Raw genomic sequence first — 18,484 nt, forward strand, 5'->3', positions numbered from 1 at the left:
ACATTCGTGCGTTTTTTTTTATATTAATGAACCGATTTCGAAAGTTGAATAGGTATGGAAGTTAAACCATTTTACTTTACATTATTTTGAATATAGCCTACTTAAAAATTGGAAAATTGTATATAAAGACTTGGCGACCCGTCTGTGGTTTAAAGTTATCTTTACCCACACACAGATGTTTGTTTTATTTTGTTCTTAATCTAATTTACTGCTTGCATAACTTTTTCATTTAAAGACACCTTTTATAAATAATACCGCACAGGATAACATTCAGGTTTAAATGTAATTTGGGTGTCTGACTGTGATAATGCTTCATCACCACTAGTGGTCGCAATTTTGTTTCATTAAGCTTTAATGCAGCTTTCAAGCACACTGGAGGTCGTCGTAATTATAATTTTTAACGATACAAAATAAAAGTCCCCGCCCCCCCAAAAAAAAAAAAGATATTTATTTCAGTTTTGAAGAAACCACAGAGTTTACATACGTCAACAATCGATAATAAAGACGAGGTATAAGACACATTTTGGGTGATAAATTAACCAAAGCTTTAGTAATGTAAAAACTGCGCTTATTTCTTTCATTGCTCTGAATTTATAGCGTACATAGTTAGGTTGAGTTCCAAATAAACTATAAAAACTAATCTGTACATCTTCGCAATGGCATTTGGTGTAAATTCTATGTTATAACTGTGGGGGGAATAAAGTGAAAATATTATTTCCATTTGAACAACACTCCCTGAAGGCAGCACCGACTGACACTCCTTTAAAGAAAACCGGAAACTCTGCGATGAAGAAGGAGTGGTCAGCAGGCTACATACCAAAAGCGATTTGTTTGTAAAAGTTTCTTAATCGTCTTTATTAAAATCACAAACCCTCACAATCTTTACAATGTCGGGCTCATCGAGCATTGTGGCGATGAAGAAAGTCGTCCAACAGTTACGTCTCGAAGCGGGCATCAACCGAGTAAAGGTGAGTTAACGTCACTCTTTAGTGTTGTTATTTGTTGCTAGTTTCTCTTTCTAACACAGATAATGTCGTTCAACTGTGTAATTTGAATTTTTAGGATTGCTGGTTTATTAACTCTCCGGTGTTGTCTCCCACAGGTGTCCCAGGCCGCCGCGGACCTGCAGCAGTTCTGCCTGCAGCACGCCCAGCAGGACCCTCTGCTCTGCGGCATGGCCACCAGCACCAACCCGTTCAGACCGCAGAAGGTCTGCTCCTTCCTATAGCACCAACACACCTGCAAACCCTCTGCCTCTGTGAGTACTACTGCACTCATTCTGCTCAGAAAGCTCCGTCATTTTCTCCACACATTAGTAATGTTAAAACAAAAGCAAAACGTATAATAGGGACTGTATACAATGTGCTGATGTGCTCTTTCAGTACCATCATTACCTACTGAGGAGGTAATGGGAAACAATAAGATTCTTACGAGCCAACCACTTTTTTGTTAAATTACACTCTTTAGCCAAAGGCCTCAACCCTTTATCATGCAATTATTGTTATAATGAAGTCGCTTAGGAAAAAGGAAATATGTTTAAGACTGCACATACAATGTCAAAAAGCACATTATTTTCTTCATTGGGTTCTGGTTCTTACACCACATACATTTGGCCTTACTAAGGACACATACATATTGTAGTTTGTAATTCTGTCAAATAGTTATACTAATAGTCTTGACAAGGATTTAATAACGTTTCGATAAAAACTAAAGTTAAAAAAATAACGCGGTTAACCCACCTGTAACTGAGATGATGCCAACATGTTGTATATTTATCAATGTAATAAGTATTGAATTTAAGTAAAAACCTGCACCATTATTACTCATAGCTTTCAAAAGATTGCAATTTATAGCCACATTGTTTGCAGTATCTTAGTCGACTTCAAAAAAACATTTAATTTTCACACAGCTTCTTTTTATGCTCCACTCTCAATCATCCTGTTAGAGCCCATACACTTTGGGGACAATTGTTGTATCTTGATTTTAGGTGTACAGTACTGCAGTATCTTCAAGTAAAATTCTCATTGGGTCCGACTAATGCATGTGACATTCTTGCAGGTTTTTGGACATTGTGAAGCGTTGTTGGACTTGCGCTGTGGACTGATTTGTCTCAGGAGCGTATGGGAATTTGGGAACAAGAAACTAACCTAAACCTATGGTGTTTTTTTAAAATGGTTGCCTTTGTAAACTGTGATAAAAACATTTCCAGGTGCTTATATGGCACAATACAAGTCTTAACCTTCTTGCTTGGAAATAACTAACGCATATCGTGCCTTTTTGAATTGTACATTTTCCATGCCTGATTTTTGAGAATAAATAAATGTATTTTCCACATGTTTAAGTTGCAGCAACATGTTTTATTAAAATGAGTATTTACATTAAGAAACCTGTGAAATGCGTCTTATTTTAAAATCTTTATCAAATACTAAAGCACTGTAGACACAATTGGAACCATCTACCAATTTCCAGACACTGTTGCACTTAATTCACTGCTCATTATGTTATTTACACAGGACGTAACAGTATGTCTGTATGCACTACAGGTTGTGACCAGGAAAAGCTCCCATTTTCTGAATTTAATTTGGGTCACATTCATTACGTTTCGAGATACATTTAAAGGAACTGCACATCCATTAATGAGTTTCACACACAGGTCAAATTGTTCAGGTTATTGGGTCCATGTGGAGGGCTGCATTTATCCTCTGTTTGTCTGCCAATGTGTGAAAGTCTTTACAACAAGCAGCTGTCCCACACTTGGTCTGCAGATACAGCTTTATACAGTAAAGGTCCCTTTCAGGACATGTGTGAATCTAGCATGATGTGATCTCATTAAATCCAGTGATCAAAGCTTCACATCAAAGTAAATGGTTGTCCACAAAGATCCGGATATCCACTATAAAGTCCATTTGCCACAAACGGTAGTCATTTCTTGGATAATATACACGGCCGTCCTTTCCTGACCCAAAGCGCTGGATGTTATTTTGCACTTAAAGCTGGAACTTCCTTCTGCAGGCATCCATCTCATGGCGCTGGAAACAAAAAAAGGGTATTTTTAGCTTTACAGAAAGAGACTGGGACAGTACACCTATTTTACCTCTCATTTTCAAGTCATTGAAGTTCATTGCAATCCTTTATGAATAACGGAAAACCTGGCAGCAAATCAGTCTACCAAATGTATTCAAACATCAATACCATGCAGATGGCACAGAGCAATTTACTAATATTAAAGTGCTGTCTAAGTTTCACTATAACGGCTATTTTTCAAATAAAAGTAAACACTGAGAGACTAACCTTAAGGACCCACTCATACTCTCCAAACTTTGAGTCAAAGGTGCCTTTCTGGAGAGAGCGGAGTTTGAGGGTGAAGCGAGGGCCGAGCTCTTGAATACCAACCCTCTTCTCATTCTTGAAGATGTACCTTCAGAAATACAAATAATTGTTTATTAGACACTCTACATTTAAGATGCAATGGATTGAACAAATACAAAAAAAAGGTAATGTGTGATATGAATAGGCATACAATCAGAATTACTTAAGATAACTCACCTGTGAAACCTGAAGAAGATGAAGTCTCTCTGGTTGTGGAAGGTGGCGACCTGTCGACCCACAAACTGAGGGTCCTGTGGGAAGAGGGCAGCGAACAGCCGGCCGATGCTGTGGCCCAGACGTGTGGTGAAGTTGTTGAGGATCACCTCCGGGGAGTGTTCAGTTGGATCTTTGCCTCGTCTCTGCCGAGGGAAAATATAAGTAATGATGAGCAACACTTGCTCTGTATATACAACTAGAAGTACAGCCTTCGCTTATCAGTCAGGTTACAGTTCACATCCATTTCTATCCAAAATGGTATCACCTCATTTTATGCTACAAGAATTTTTTTTGCAATGAAGTTGAAGAAATTCCCAACATGTGTTACTGAGATTACACCTTCACAAGAAATGGGAACGACCCCAATGGAAAGGCAGTATAATACATTGAACACTGCAACTCTTCTCCTACAGTCAGTTTTAAAGAGATGCTTATTATTGTCATGGAATTACAAATGTGCCATTTAATCAAAAACAGAAACAAAAGATATCCACTTGCCTTCATCTCCTTGCGCAGTCGAACGCTGCTGATCTTGAAGTGTGCAGTTGGCCCATCAGGAAGATGACAAAGAACCAATCCATCTTAAAGTCATGGTTAAGGAAGGTGACATTAAAAAAGGTATGAACAAGTGAGCTAGAACTTTGAATAGCTTGCCTAGTTATAATGCCAGTGTAGAGCTATTTCACTTATTTAGATACTTATAAAGTTTTACATTCAACACTCAGCCTTCCCCTAATATAGTAGTCTCTATAGTTATTTTTTTTAACTGAAAACAGGCCCTTCAATAGTGTTTTATTAGCAGAGTTTATCGATTTTTTTATCTTCATGGTCTACTGTATATTTTGTACTTTTTAGTGCCGTTTATTTCTCTTTTGAGATGTTTACATTTTGGAATTGTTTATTTCTACTCATGTGCAATGCCTTGTTTGGTTTTGTATGCTCCTGCAAAGCAAACATTTCCCAATTTGGGATCAATAAAGTACATCTTATCTTTAAAAAATGTGATCAAAATCACATAGACTTAATTAATAATCTAAATAACAGCAATGAACGTTTTCATTTCATATAGCACAGTAAATGTCATGAAATTATGAGCTGTATTATTTTATGTATGTTTTGTGTGTGTGAGGACCCCAGGAAGAATAGCCAATGATCATGCTAGTGCTAATGGGGATCCTAATAAAGAATAAGAATACAAAATAAATACTGGATTACAGGGATTAGTATTTGCTGCCTTTGAGGATACTGGGCATTTTGCGATCCTCATTGATGACCATGAGGTAGGTGAAGTTCCTGGCGACACACTGAGGGATGATCTTCTTCAGGGCCAAACCTCTTCTGTAGTACACGTGGGCGTTCGGGACTACTGTGGCCAGCTGCTCACAAAATCTCACCGTCCTCTACAAGAAAAAAACATTAGAGATATCAAAGTGTTAATAAACTGATGACGAGTAAGAAAAAGCCTAAGCAGACTCCAATTCCCACCTCAGTAACAATTCACAAAGCACCTCAAATGTCAATTACACACACACACTGGATGTTAAACAGCCTCAACGTTTCATTATCTGCTGCGTTATGCTAACCCAGTTTATGTACAAAGAGCAGACAAAGACAAAGCTTATCATTATTTAGTAACTAAGACAGGTTGAAGCTCCTATATAAAAACTGCCAATAAAGTGGGGCTGAAATAAAGTACATAGTCCAGTTGTATTTTTTGTATATACATCAACACAATATAGGGGCATAGTATACAAGTGTTTCCAAATCTACCAGTAGAACATCATAAAAATGTATTTCATCTAGTAATAATAGTATAAGTAATAAGTAACTAGTAATATTCCTTGCAAAATATATCAGAAGTGCTGTCATTGTCATTTTATTGATTTGAAAAAAATGAATTTGAGCTCCAGGCCTAATTTCCTTCAAGAGTGTGTTTTTTTTGCATTTTGATATTGTAAAGGGTGACAGGTTCTGGAAACTGAAAAGAGTCAAAAGTAATAGACATGTATGATGCCGGGCAGCAGCCACTCACCCCTCTTGGTCTGTCCGATGTTGTGATGAGCACTTTTGGGTTTGTCAACCCGTTGAAATAGGCAGAAAATTCATCAGTTCCCTCGTCAAATGCAATCTGCATGACAGGAAAACAAACAAATAAATGCATATTCAGTAACAATTTAACCTGAGATAGTTAGAATAAGCTCAGCCAAACTCGCTCCTCACCTCTTCATCTTCTGGGTCGACTGTTGTCTCGTCGTAAACCCTCTGGTTTTCTATCGTCTTTGGGACTTCTTTAGGTGGTGCCTACATGAGGGACAGAATAAAAGATACAATTAGTGCTATTCATGTTCTCACCTTGCTGAATGGTATGATTTAGAGGTAACATAACAAACGTTTGTAATTCCTTAAGAAATTGAACAAAATAGAGAGGGTAAACAAACTCACCTTGTCACCTAAAGCTTCCCTTTCTTTTTTCTTCTTTTTCTTCACTTGCAACTTTAGCTGAAATATGAAGAAATAAGACATATTAACACTGAAAAAAAAGTACATTAGATGTTCAGTTTAATTATATAAAGCAGACATAAGAAAGAAACGAACACATTTGAGAGATTGAAAAGAACATTTTATACAATTGTGTTATGACATTTGTTGACAATGTTATTTTTCTGTTAATAGAATAATCATACAAGTAAAGTAAAAGTGTAAAATGTGCACAGTACAAACACATATTAACCGACTCACTTTGAAACATGAGTGAGGAGAGTCACACGATTAAAAATACCGAAAAAAAAGTTAAATCAACACCACTAAAAGAAGAGGTTTTACCCAGACCTGAACCTTCAGTAATGTAGTAGGCTACTAATAGCAGGGCATTTTATCTGACTGCATTCGTTCAAACTAGGTAATACCCAATACAATGGCAGCTATGTGTGATTTACTTGCTCAATGACAACGTAACTGTGTGTTTACCTTGCTTTTCTCCAGCTTGAATTTCATGAACATGTGGTGTCTTCGCTGTTTATTCTTGATTTCGGACACACTGAAGGTGGGGGGGAAGGCAGCCTCGCTCGCCTCCATCTTCACCTCCAGCTTCGGCTCCACTGCATTTCGCTCCTTCGTCACACTCTTGTTCTTTGGCTTCTTATACTTATTTTTCTTACCTTTATTGTCATTACTCACGGGAACCTCTGTAATGTCCATCTTGTGTCAGATGTTATGGCTGAGTGTTTCACGTGTGTGGAGCTGGTTTCCTGTTCGTGGCTCACGACTGGGGACCGGAAGTGACTGAGTTGTGGATAAAAAAAATCGCGAGGACACCTAGTGGTGAGGAGGAGTAAGAACAACTCAAAATAATAAATTGATAGAAAAGGTGCACTGGTGTAAAGTAAGTAACTAAGTACATTACTTACTTTTCTTAAGTACAATTTTGACAGACCTGTACTCTACTTGAGTATTTCAATTTGTTGCTACTTTGTACTTCCACCCCACTACAATTCAGTGGTAAATCGTGTACTTTTACTCCACTACGTTTATTTAATATATTTAGTTTCTTTGCAGATGTTGTTTGATGATGTGAAATATAAACTACACTTAAATAAGACATTCGTTACACCTGCATTAACATTCACGAGCTACCCTGCAGTACAAAAAGTGATTAAAATAAGCTGCACCTTTACCAGCTTGTCCGGCAGTGGCTCAGTCAGTAGGGGCTTGGACTGTGAGTCGTAAGGGTAGGGTTGCCGGTTCAAGTCCTCGACCAGACCTAAATATGGAGTGTGGACTGCTACTTGGAGAGGTCCCAGTTCACCTCCTGCCCTGCTGTGGTGCCCTTGAGCAAGGCACCGGACACCCGGTTTATCTCTATTAATACCGTTACTATGATTATTCTTATTTTATTTTTTTCATATTATCATGTGGACTATCTGTGTTTCTCTCTTATTCTGTTGCTGCTACAGTAGAACACCTAGATTTCCCTACTATGGGCATCAATAAAGGTCCATTTTATCTTATCGTATAGTCACATTATAAGTCCACACAGCGATTATTAATATGAAACGTTGAATAACTTTGGATATACATGTACACATTCATTAATCTTCTTATCTTATTTAAATAAAAACAACTGCAGCAACATGTACTGTAGAGTTTGAAATGTAATATTAATTTATTCATTAATTTCATCAAAATGTATTGTATTGTATTTGCATGGAAATTAGTTCTTAAGACATGATTTTGAAAAAGTAAAAACTTTGTATTTTTCATTGATTAAAATACAAAATACAGAATAAAAAATGTTCACAAACATTCACCAAAACCTTGCTTTGTAAACCTTTTAAAATGTAAATCTTACAGTGGTATAAGTAATACATTTACTCAAGTAATGCACTTTACTACATTTTAGCAGCCAATATTGTACTTTATACTTTACTACATCATTTGGCCCCTTTAGTTGGTTACTTTATAGATTCAGAATATTAGCTAAAACAAAATATAAATCAACTAACAATAAAATATTAATATTTTTTATTTTTAGGTTGAGACATCCTGATATACAAAGTGATTCAAATTAGCTCCAAATGTACCAATTGTGATAAACATTCATCAATAATCATAATCCAGTCATACAATATATTTTATTCCGAAATACGCCATTACGCATATTGAGTACTAGGCAAGGCAGGGCAAGTTTATTTATATAGCACTTTTCAACACAAGGCAATTCAAAGTGCTTTACAAAAATGAAAGACATAAAACACATTAGAAACATTAAAAAGCAAAGATAATAAAACATGAATAACACAGGTACATGAATACAAGTTACAGTGCAGTGTAAGATGTGAATAGTTCAATTAAAAGCAGCGGCAAAAAGAAAAGTCTCTAGCCTGGATTTAAAAGTAGTAAGAGTTGCAGCGGACCGGCAGGTTTCTGGTAGTTTGTTCCAGATATTTGGCAATATCCCTAACCAAATTCTCACATTCCTCTACCCCTAGACCACCTGTTTAAAGACGTCCCTCGTGAACTTTTCTTTACTATTAACTTTTGTTATTTTAACTATATGTTAATGTGAATAATTGTTCTACTTTTACTTAAATAAGATTTCGAATGCAGGACTTTTATTTGTACCAGAGTATTTTCACAATTTAGTGTTGCAACTTTTACTTAAGTAGGTACAAGATCTGAGTACTTCTTCCACCACTGGTGATAACATTCTTGTTTCTTAGTTCTGGGTATTGCAGATATATTTCCATAAAGTGGTGTGCGTTTAAAGTTCAGAAGAATGTGGAATAACAGGGGATGGACATGGTTCATACATAAGTTTTGATTGTGGTCCAGAAAGCTTTTGCAACTGCAACGTCTTTAATGCATATTGCTCCTCCACCTCTATACTTCTGACTCTCATGCCTGTTCAAATCAGCAATGCAGGTCCATCCACTAATAGGAGCCACACACCACTTGGAGTGATCTTGAGTATCATTGTAGACCGTTTCCAGGAGTTTAACCTTCTTTACGTTGTACACATGATGATGCGGTGTGCTGCAGTCAGACGGCAGCAGAACTGAGCGACCCTTGTTTCCCCAGCCTTTCACGTACAGATTCTCCTCCATATCATCCACAATAAGGCCAGAATAAAGATCTACAAAATAATTTAAACAAAACAAAATACAATTCTGTTATCAATTAATATTAAGAAATTCAATAACGGCTCATGTGGTACACACTTTTTGCAACAACAAATCCAAAAGTGTGTTATTACTGACTCCTAATTCATTTCTTTTAAACGTTCACTTACTTTCATAATGCTGTTACTTTTATTCACCATATAAAAGTAATGTTTACTTATTTCATCTGATAATATCAACAAGTGCTTCCCTATTTTTTTTTAATGTTAGTCTACTCATTTTATTTTAACATTCTTATAAATGCACAAAAAAATCTTATCCTGAAAACATTCAGACATGCATAACAAAACTAAACTGCAAACAAAATAAAAAAGCATTGACTCAAGCGAATGTAATGATCAACAGGCAAACGGTATTTCATTGTAAAGAGAAAAACTAATGTTTTCCTTATTTTGCTCTGATAAAAAAACTTTTTAGGTTCATCATCAATTTAACTTGACATTTTAACACTTGGAACCTGATTGAGTGCAAACTCTTACCATCATTAAAACGTGTGTATTTTGCAAAGCTGTGGAAAAATTCTCCTCCTTCTGATCTCAGAAATGTCACACTAGAAAAGGGTTCTTTTCCTGGGTAACCAGTTTTCAGTGCAACCTTTTGCAGCTCCATGTGAAAGGTTTTCGGGATGACATAGTCATATGCATAGGGATGAATGTACATGAGCTGTAATCCTACAAATTCAAATTAGTAAAATGTTTAGCACATGTATTCCTTAAAATATGTTTTATAACAAGTCAGAAATGTAACAGTATCCCACCTATTTCTTTAAATGTACCATAGGAGTAAGTCACACACAAAAATGTCTGACCATTAACGTTTCCACTTTCTGGCCAGAAGCTTTTACTTTGATCTGTTGGAAATTTCGGTGTAGAGTGTGAGAGCCAGACTCCTGTTGCTCTGTCCAACATCACAACACCTTTAGGAAGTCAAACAGAGGAGCAAAAACAGAGCTTTGTCACATTATATTATTTTTCTGTATCTTGAACCACAATGAAGTGGAAGATTGTTGCACTCACCTTTACTGTGTCCATATGATGAAGAAACTGTTTTTTTTTCAAGTTGATCATTATATAAAATGTATCCAAAACCTTCAGTCTACAACAAAAATATATGAGACTGCATCAGTTTGCAAATTAAACACTACTGTGCAAAAGAGACACACATCTGCATACTAAACCTTTCTGACGTAGTAGTCCAAAAGAGGTTCCAGGGTGTTTGCAAGAGTGCCAGATGAACTGTCAATGGTATGTTTGCTGAGTTTCCATCCATCGGTGCTCTCATCCATGTACAGATAGGACAAACCGTTATCGGAATGCCCCAGGGGCAACTTGTACAGAATATACCTAATCATGCAGAGAAAATATATTTTATTACATTCTCGGCAGACACTCTGAAATGGTGGATACTCTAAAATGCCACAAATCAAAATGTCCACCAACCAGTCCACCTCGTTTCCTTCATCATTCCTGCATGTCACACGTGACTCTGACAGTTGAAAAACAATCCCAACAGTCAAGAGCAACCCCATCATTGTTCTCTGAAACATTCAGACATATTTATGAGGCAGTCCTGTTTTCTCAGATTAAAGTCACAGATAATTACCAAACGCTGGGCCTTAACATTTTTGACAAATACTGGTTTAATTTGGAGTATGGTAATTAGATAAGGCCATCACACAAATGTTATTTAACTTAACTTTGAATATAAGCATAAATATCCAGAGCTTTCAACCTTGTTCAAATTCATGTAGTGACCAAAAGCGTATGAAACAAACAATTCCATATGCTGAACAAGGGTGTGACATGTTGACAGAAACAACTTTAAATGTAACCTGAATTAAGATTTATTTGGTCAAACTACTGTTCTTTAAAGGTACAACTTTCACATGACACATCTCTGATCATGAAAGTCAAGGAGTCAGTAAGGTGAATGCAACCTCAAAGCTTTGTTTTAGATATTTCAGTCCCTGTAGATCTGAATACTATTCTTCAAAGTATATACAGTAGTATAATTCATTTCAAGGTTCTTCCAACAATTTCAGATGTGGTGTTTGAGTAATGTTGCAAGCCTTTAAGAGTTCTGTAAGAGTTTTGTTTTTTAATTATTTTCATTTTCTGATACTTTACACTTCTGTCAGTATGCTAATATACAAAATATCATCCTATGTCTACTATTATTATTTTTAGAATCATTGTTTAACAAATTAACATTTTACTTACATATCCAGCCATCGTCAGCTCTCTTCTGTCAGCTGTGCATCTGTTAATCAAAGCTGTTATTATTATGAATTTACACCCACATCTCTCATTCGTCACCTCCTACTTGTTCCTTTTCCGGACACTTCATTTGAGATGATTCAATGATTAGTTGCCACGTTACACATGTTTTCATCTACCTGCTTTGATAGAAGTTCTACGTATATCCACATGTAACATATTTTGAAGATTCAAGACACAGTTCTGGGTATTTATTTGAAAGAATAGTCATTACGGAAATAATATAACATGGATGTTGAATTTGAAGCTGAAATTTAGCAGGAACTAAACGCACAAACATATACACACAAAAAACGTGTTTGTTCACTTTGCCTCTCCCCGATAAACCTGTTTTTTTCATAGTGTATACTAGCATTGTATCCTAGAGGAGGAAAAACCGCAACATTATATTAGATTTTTGATATATTTGATGATAACACACTTTGTTGTTTCGATGGTACTGCCTGCCTTTTAAGGCCATTGGCTGATTTAGTTTTACATACAAATGTATGACTTTAAATCCCCCATTGATGTAAATTTCCCCTCTGTGGGACGAATAAAGATATTCTGATTCCGATCAGTTACACAAGATACAATACCTTCAGGGACTAGAGTTTTATGAGAATCATATGGAGTGTGAAAGTGTCTGAGACTGTGAAGGAGAACCAAATACAGAACTGAACACATACTTGCTGTGTTTGAATTGAAAGTGTTTTTCATGTCAGTGTTATTAACTGTACACTTGCCCTACAGCACAGTAGGACTAGGGGTTAAGAAATATCCATCAGCAAAACCAAGTAGCAGATGTACAGTGAATCAAAAGCTGAGAGGCGGCTGGGATTAAAATTGTGATTTCATATTGCTACCAGTGTAATATTTTCTACAATCAGGAAAGGTGTAAAAATTAAAAAGGAGAGTATTTTTCTTTGTGATAAGAATGTGACACATTTTCAGAAAACCCTGGAAATAAGTGGGCCGGTATTAAAACATGAAATATTTTGTAACCCAGGAACAAAATTCCTTTGTCCTACTACACATAATGATTCTACCAGTCCACAAGGTGACACTGTTTACCCAAAACTATTGATATTTGGAAGTTATACAGTTTGATTTCCAGCTGACGACTGTGCAAGTCCATTGCAGAAGTGTGGGGGTTGAGGGTCTTACTTAAGATAGAGCATGAGGTGGGAATAAGGGAGATGCATTTTCAAAGAAGGGGATGCTCCTTCACTTTACGCACTGAGATTTGACCAATTTCCTGATCTTTGTGCCAGCACTGTCCCTTTACTTTAAAGTGTAAACATTTTCAGAATCAGCAGAAATGTAGATTGGCGCTTTGTAAAGGAAAACACATAAAAGCACTTTCTTTATTGTATCTTGAGTCATTTAACATAGTCACATGATAAGCCCTCATTGTCAGGAAATGAACCAAGACTTGACCTGTTGCTATCATTCTCAAAACCACATTCAGGTACTTCTAATTTGTACTATAACACAAAAACACAAGTCAAACAAGTTCATGGGTATTCTGAAATTGATTGGGAATTGGACAACTGCATTTTCTGTTGCTTGTATGTCGGTTGCTTTAACAGTAACAAGATTAAACCCATGCGGTGTCAGAACAATCTAGTCCTAATCATCCTATCTTTCTCTCTCAATCAACAGCCCAAGTACCAGTCCACCTCCTGTCTGAAGGCCTTGTAAATGAGGGGGTTGAAAGTGCAGACCAGCCCCCCACCACGCCAAAGCTGCATCTTCTCCCTGTTCAGATCCCCCAGGCAGGTCACCTGGTCTTCATAGGCCTGCGACACGCACCACTTTGAGTGGTCGTAGTGGGAATGGAACAGGACTGGCCCAGGAAGCCGAATCCTCTTGATGTTCATGACGTGTTTCGGCAGGGAGCAGTTGGAGGGCAGCTCGTGAACTCGTGAACTCTGCCAGGACTCCACCAGCAGGTCGGCACCCAGAGCCTGAGCCACCCACCCCGTGTAGATGTCTGAAGGATTGCCAGTGAAAGGGTTAGTTCAGCTGCATTATGATAGAAAATGACATTAATTAAAAAGGTGAGATTGTGTATTATTATGCCCTAGAGTAGGTTAATAGTTAAGGATGTATTTGATGTCACTTTATGGAGTAAATCTATTCAACTTTTGGATAAAAATGGAAATATTAAGATAAGATGTGTGATTTAGCTCTGAGGACGGGGTTTTTTATTTTAGATGAGCTCTGTGAAGTTCAACTGCAGAAATATTACCCTTATGCCCGGGGCACGTAATGTTGACATATTATTTGAGGAAAAAAACAAGGCCTTTGAAAATTATCTGAAAGGATTGCTCACAACTGTGCACACACTTTAAAATGTAAAGAGCGTCACATGCTGAAAACGTTGAGGGAGCTGAGAGAACTTTTGGAGGCCTGGGTGTGGTGTGCTCATTCGCTTCATGGGTCTGAGATGATAGTGTGTCTGCAACTGATAATGAGGCAAAATGTGCTAACAAAAGAGTAGCAGATAGAGGTTTTTGTTAAGTTTAGTTAACAACTGGAGTTTAGCTGTTGGGTGTTTTTTGTCCAATAAATGTTCCAAAATACCAAAAACTGCACTTTTGTTGAAATGAATGATGATGAGTGATATCTTACCATCAACAAAGTGTTCAGATTTGACAAAACTGACAAACTTTTCTCCTTTGATAGAGCTAAGATGCTCCACATTCCTATCCGAGGCCAGTCTGGGTTTGGAGCCCTCACATAACTGGGCCAACTGCGACAGGTCGGGGGTGAATGCAGCCGGCACAGAGCAGTTATAGAAACGTGGGTAAAGGTACACCATCTGCTTCGCTGGAGAGTAAGGATAGAGGATTACAGGAAGGAAACAAATGAGAGATGCTGTGTATTAAAACTAAAGAGTGCACTGTTGGATGGTTCTGTACTATATGGACTTTATGTATTCAAAACAAAAGAAAATAAATCAGATTCTTGTATGTTTTTATCTGATGGGGATTCAATTAAGAATTGTTCTGCTGATATACCACTACCAATTTGAATAAACACTGCTTATACCCAACAGTGTCTACACTTTCTGATGAATGGATGCATTTTAGTGAGAGCACAGCTACATACATGTCTTTCTTTCATTTGTGCTTTAATGTATTTACGTATTTGTTAAATGCTACATGTCTGGATTTTTCCTTACCAATCTTATATGAAACCTCAGGGGTTGAAAATGTAAGTGAGTCAGTTTCATCAATGAGACTATTTTCCCTTTTCTCTTCCTATTCTTTGTTTGATGGTAAGCAAGGTGGATTTCCTTTAAAGTGCTGCTGGCTATTAAAATGTGTCTTCAGCTGCTAAAACGTTAACTTATGTACTTATGTCCAAGACAGACTAACACGATACACGACAAAGGACAACACTGGAGACATTAATTGACAATGTAACAGTTTATTTTTGTTTTACCCTTTTAAAACGTATGCAATGACTACTAAAACTATAAAAAATATGAATAATTCAATTACATTGTTGAAAAATGTATTCCATATCCGTCATTAAATAATCAGCTATCTATGAATTGGCTTATTTCTTTCCTTTAACTATTTTAAGTTTAACTATTGGATTAACAATGTATCTTACTTCATATATTGGACGGCAACTGGATAATGAATATTTTTTCATTGTCAGAATAAAGTATGCCGTCAAAGACCATAGACAAATACTTTGGAGGTTCTGTTGGAGACACATCTAAGGAACTAGCGTAATGCCTGGTCACTGTGTAAATGTTTTCTTTTGTTGAGCAAATAGAGACTTTTGTAAGCTGAAGTCTGGGATGTGTACAGAGCGGGAGTAAAGCCCTGTTGCTTCATGAGCGTTCACTCACCTATACTGAGGAACTGGTCATAGCCGTAAGTCACGCAGAGAGCAGTTTGGCCGTTGACTTTGCCTGAGGAGGGGTAAAGGTAGCCTCTCTCAGGGAATGAGGGGAAATGGGGAATGCTGTGCGAAAGCCAAAAACCTTGAGAATGGTCAAAGAGCAGTACTCCTGCAAAATGCACACAAGTACAACATGTGCACATACATGTAAGACATTCCCATCAAGGTCATGGCAGTGCAGTCGATAATCCAGAGTCCACAGCAGTTATCAGACGGGTGCTCTTTGCCCGTTTCCTCCCCCTGACACCAAAAAACCTTATTTAACTTTTTTGTAAAATCTTAGCATTGCAAAGTTTAAAAGCAGCTTGTAAGTAAACCCATCATTAATTATAATAGACACAAAAAATCAAGGCAAGAAAAATGAATGATGGTAGTGCACTGTACCTTTAGTGTGTCCGTATCCTTTCATGTAATCCAGGATTGGGGGTCCATCATTGTAGAGTGCATACACTGAACTGTTGGACTGGGGAAATACTTGTTTTATGCATACAGTATTTGTCAAGAAAAGCACTTCTGAGTATTTCGTTTTTTTGTTATTTTCTGTAAACAGTATCTGTTTATTTCCAAAATAAATTGTTTGACATATGGGAAACATTATATGCTTTCTCAACTAAAGTTATAGAGGAACATTTCCAAATCTTCTAAAAATAAGGCATCAGTCAGCAGGAGCATGTCTATTTTTTATCTTCAAACTAATTAATTACTCTTAGCCACACATGGGAGAAGTTAGCCTTCAGGCCTTCTGCCAGAAAGCTTTCTGACCTTTTTCTAAACCTCACCAAGTTCTTGTGTTGCCTAAACCTCAGGAGATTTCAGGCAGAAAGCCCTGAATTTATAGAGGTAATGATCCACTACTGTCTGTCTGTTTTTTCTTTTGTCTCTCTAATTGTATGTAAGGGTATTGTTAGTTTCCAATATGTATTTTAACACAGACCAAGGAATAACAGTTTTTTTAGGAAACAGGGGGCTTATCTGAGCCAGCAAAGGATTAGCTTAGCATAGCATAGCATAAAGACAAGAGCTAACCAATTTCTGATACAGTCTCTACTTGATGACAAGTCTTCAGGAAGTTACTGCTCCTGGCCTAGAAATAGTTTGGCACATAACCCCCTGCAAAAACAACCACATGTTATTTTTCTGTCATTTGTTTTCAAAAGCTGCAACTTATTAATGAGTGAGGTTCAAGGGTCTTAGTTTGTGGATTTGTGTACCTTTGAACAAAGCCATGTAGTTATGTTCAGTCTTTATTCTAAAGTCAACCGTTTGCTGCCAGGGGAATTACTCTCCTTGTCTACAGTAACTAATGGCATGAAAGTGAATTGGCATAATTTCTCAATTGTCCAAAAAACAATGCTTTATCAAAGCATTTTTCCTAGTTTATTATCAGTTATTTAAAATGTGTCTAGATTACTTTCCTGATGCCACAATTGATCTTTAAAATCTATAATGTGCAATTACTTATAAAAAATAACCGACATGAGGAAAGACTGAGTAATTTACTTCATCTGTCTGGGGAAGCTTGTTTAATTACCAACTTCAGCTCGGTTCCCCGTAGGGAAAGAAAAAAACTACTCAGCATGCTCTACTTTCCTAAACACAGGAATGAGTGAATACAAAACCCACTTGGAGAACAGGGACATGATCTCACCTTGTAGGCCTGTCCCGTGTAAAGCTGCTTCAGTGTGCTTCCTATGGCTCCTTGACTGGTGTTCACCATGTATTTACTCATCTGCCAGCTCCCTACTGAGGAGTCCAGGTACATGTAGTCCACCCCACTGCCAACCTCACCAATCTTATACATGGGCAGTTTGTAGATGATAAACCTGCAGTGGAAAAAGAGAGAAATATACTTTTTATTCAGCAATAACAATAACTTATGTTTGTTGATTCCATGCCCCATTAACTTCCTGAGACCCAAGCTTTTTTTTTGTATGCATTTTTAATTTCTCCAATCTATTTAGGGTTAGTAGGACCTAATAAGTGTACAACCTAAGTATTGTATTTGTTGTCCTCATATGTGGACAGTCGGTTTATTTTACTGCATAACACATAAAGTCACCGGTGTATCACTAAGTACAAAACCTTTAATTTCAATGCCCAAACAGTCAAATCTATTGGCCTGTGAGAAATGCTGCATAACAAAACTGTTAACCCCCAAAATGGTGGTATTGCAGAAACTTTTACTTGGTAATACACATATTCTCAATGCCTGAACATTGCTGTGCAAAAACAAAATAGCAAACAATTTAACATACGTTGAACAGTCACACAATTGCAAACCATAGGCCTATAACATATGTTTAGCTCCAAACTAGGTCTATAGAAGTAAGTAAAAAGCAAAGTACAAACCAAATCTGATTACCCTAAAAAACGACATGGATTTTCAAGCAACCTGACTAAAAACCTTGATGTAAACTCTGCTGTAATGAATCATATCAACTCACCAATCAACTGGTTCACCAGCTTCATTTCTACAGGAAATGTCAGTACTACACTCTGTGCAACACACACACAGGATAATGATCTGTAAGCGTGAACTGAGGCGCGTGTCCATCCTGCAGGCGAAGTGAACACAAAAGGGAATTAGAAATCTTGTTTTGTGGTGTGCTTTATGATTGAGTAACTTTGAGAGTGGAGATACAGCTGCATGTAGATACAAAACAGGAAGTCACAAGATATGGTCACATGATGGGAAGGTTTTTTGGGGCTGTATTAAATAAAATAAAAGGTTTGGAGGCTTTAAACTGCCCTAATATGTGGGAATACCCGTTACACAGATTCCCCTTTTAAAGGGTTATTAAAACAGTTTATCCTTTTTAAACAGTTATTCACATTACAACTATTTCACCGGTTCCCATCTGGAAGATTCTAAATGCAAACCTTTTTTCTTTTTTTTGCTATGGTATCGAATTTGAAACTTACTGAAATGGAAAACATCTGGCCCAAATGTTTCCTTTACCTTGTAATAAAGAAGTGAAATAAAAATATTTTACTGAAATTTGCATTCTGCTTTTCTGTCTGTAACTTTTGGCTGACATCAAA

General features: G+C 37.0%; 4 protein-coding genes across 8 annotated transcripts; 1 reads left to right on the top strand and 3 right to left on the bottom strand.

The window, feature by feature from the left end:
• The first annotated feature begins 757 nt into the window (after positions 1–757).
• Positions 758–2,386, top strand: LOC117495549 (guanine nucleotide-binding protein G(I)/G(S)/G(O) subunit gamma-5). The gene is made up of 3 exons (XM_034146829.1): positions 758–968; positions 1,103–1,258; positions 2,059–2,386. The coding sequence occupies exons 1-2, from the start codon at positions 888–890 to the stop codon at positions 1,226–1,228; spliced, it is 207 nt and encodes a 68-aa protein (XP_034002720.1). The 5' UTR covers positions 758–887; the 3' UTR covers positions 1,229–1,258; positions 2,059–2,386.
• On the bottom strand, positions 2,337–6,859 carry rpf1 (ribosome production factor 1 homolog). Its single transcript, XM_034146828.1, has 9 exons — positions 6,553–6,859; positions 6,028–6,084; positions 5,806–5,886; positions 5,618–5,713; positions 4,832–4,985; positions 4,084–4,166; positions 3,547–3,728; positions 3,292–3,418; positions 2,337–3,029 (listed from the first exon to the last, which is right to left on the bottom strand). Exons 1-9 carry the CDS (start codon positions 6,781–6,783, stop codon positions 2,988–2,990), a joined length of 1,053 nt encoding a protein of 350 aa, XP_034002719.1. The 5' UTR covers positions 6,784–6,859; the 3' UTR covers positions 2,337–2,987.
• Positions 6,860–8,197: 1,338 nt separating this feature from the next.
• Positions 8,198–11,579, bottom strand: LOC117495551 (deoxyribonuclease-2-alpha-like). Of its 5 annotated transcripts, XR_004557189.1 has the most exons (9): positions 11,483–11,564; positions 10,703–10,800; positions 10,441–10,606; positions 10,280–10,358; positions 10,021–10,179; positions 9,743–9,934; positions 8,898–9,217; positions 8,602–8,778; positions 8,198–8,564 (listed from the first exon to the last, which is right to left on the bottom strand). XR_004557189.1 is itself a non-coding variant. In XM_034146834.1 (8 exons), the coding sequence occupies exons 1-8, from the start codon at positions 11,492–11,494 to the stop codon at positions 8,743–8,745; spliced, it is 1,062 nt and encodes a 353-aa protein (XP_034002725.1). In that variant the 5' UTR covers positions 11,495–11,579; the 3' UTR covers positions 8,198–8,742. The 5 variants fall into 5 exon arrangements, 4 of the variants coding, with proteins under 4 accessions (XP_034002725.1, XP_034002723.1, XP_034002724.1 ...); XM_034146834.1 differs by having other exon boundaries at positions 8,198–8,778; positions 11,483–11,579; XM_034146832.1 differs by having other exon boundaries at positions 8,198–8,778; positions 10,072–10,179.
• Positions 11,580–12,852: 1,273 nt separating this feature from the next.
• On the bottom strand, positions 12,853–18,056 carry LOC117495552 (deoxyribonuclease-2-beta-like). Its single transcript, XM_034146835.1, has 6 exons — positions 17,887–18,056; positions 17,091–17,265; positions 15,827–15,905; positions 15,390–15,551; positions 14,156–14,353; positions 12,853–13,514 (listed from the first exon to the last, which is right to left on the bottom strand). The coding sequence occupies exons 1-6, from the start codon at positions 17,994–17,996 to the stop codon at positions 13,177–13,179; spliced, it is 1,062 nt and encodes a 353-aa protein (XP_034002726.1). The 5' UTR covers positions 17,997–18,056; the 3' UTR covers positions 12,853–13,176.
• Between the last annotated feature and the right edge of the window lie 428 nt (positions 18,057–18,484).

The sequence above is a fragment of the Trematomus bernacchii genome, unplaced genomic scaffold, assembly GCF_902827165.1.
Source record: "Trematomus bernacchii unplaced genomic scaffold, fTreBer1.1, whole genome shotgun sequence".
NCBI lineage: Eukaryota > Metazoa > Chordata > Actinopteri > Perciformes > Nototheniidae > Trematomus > Trematomus bernacchii.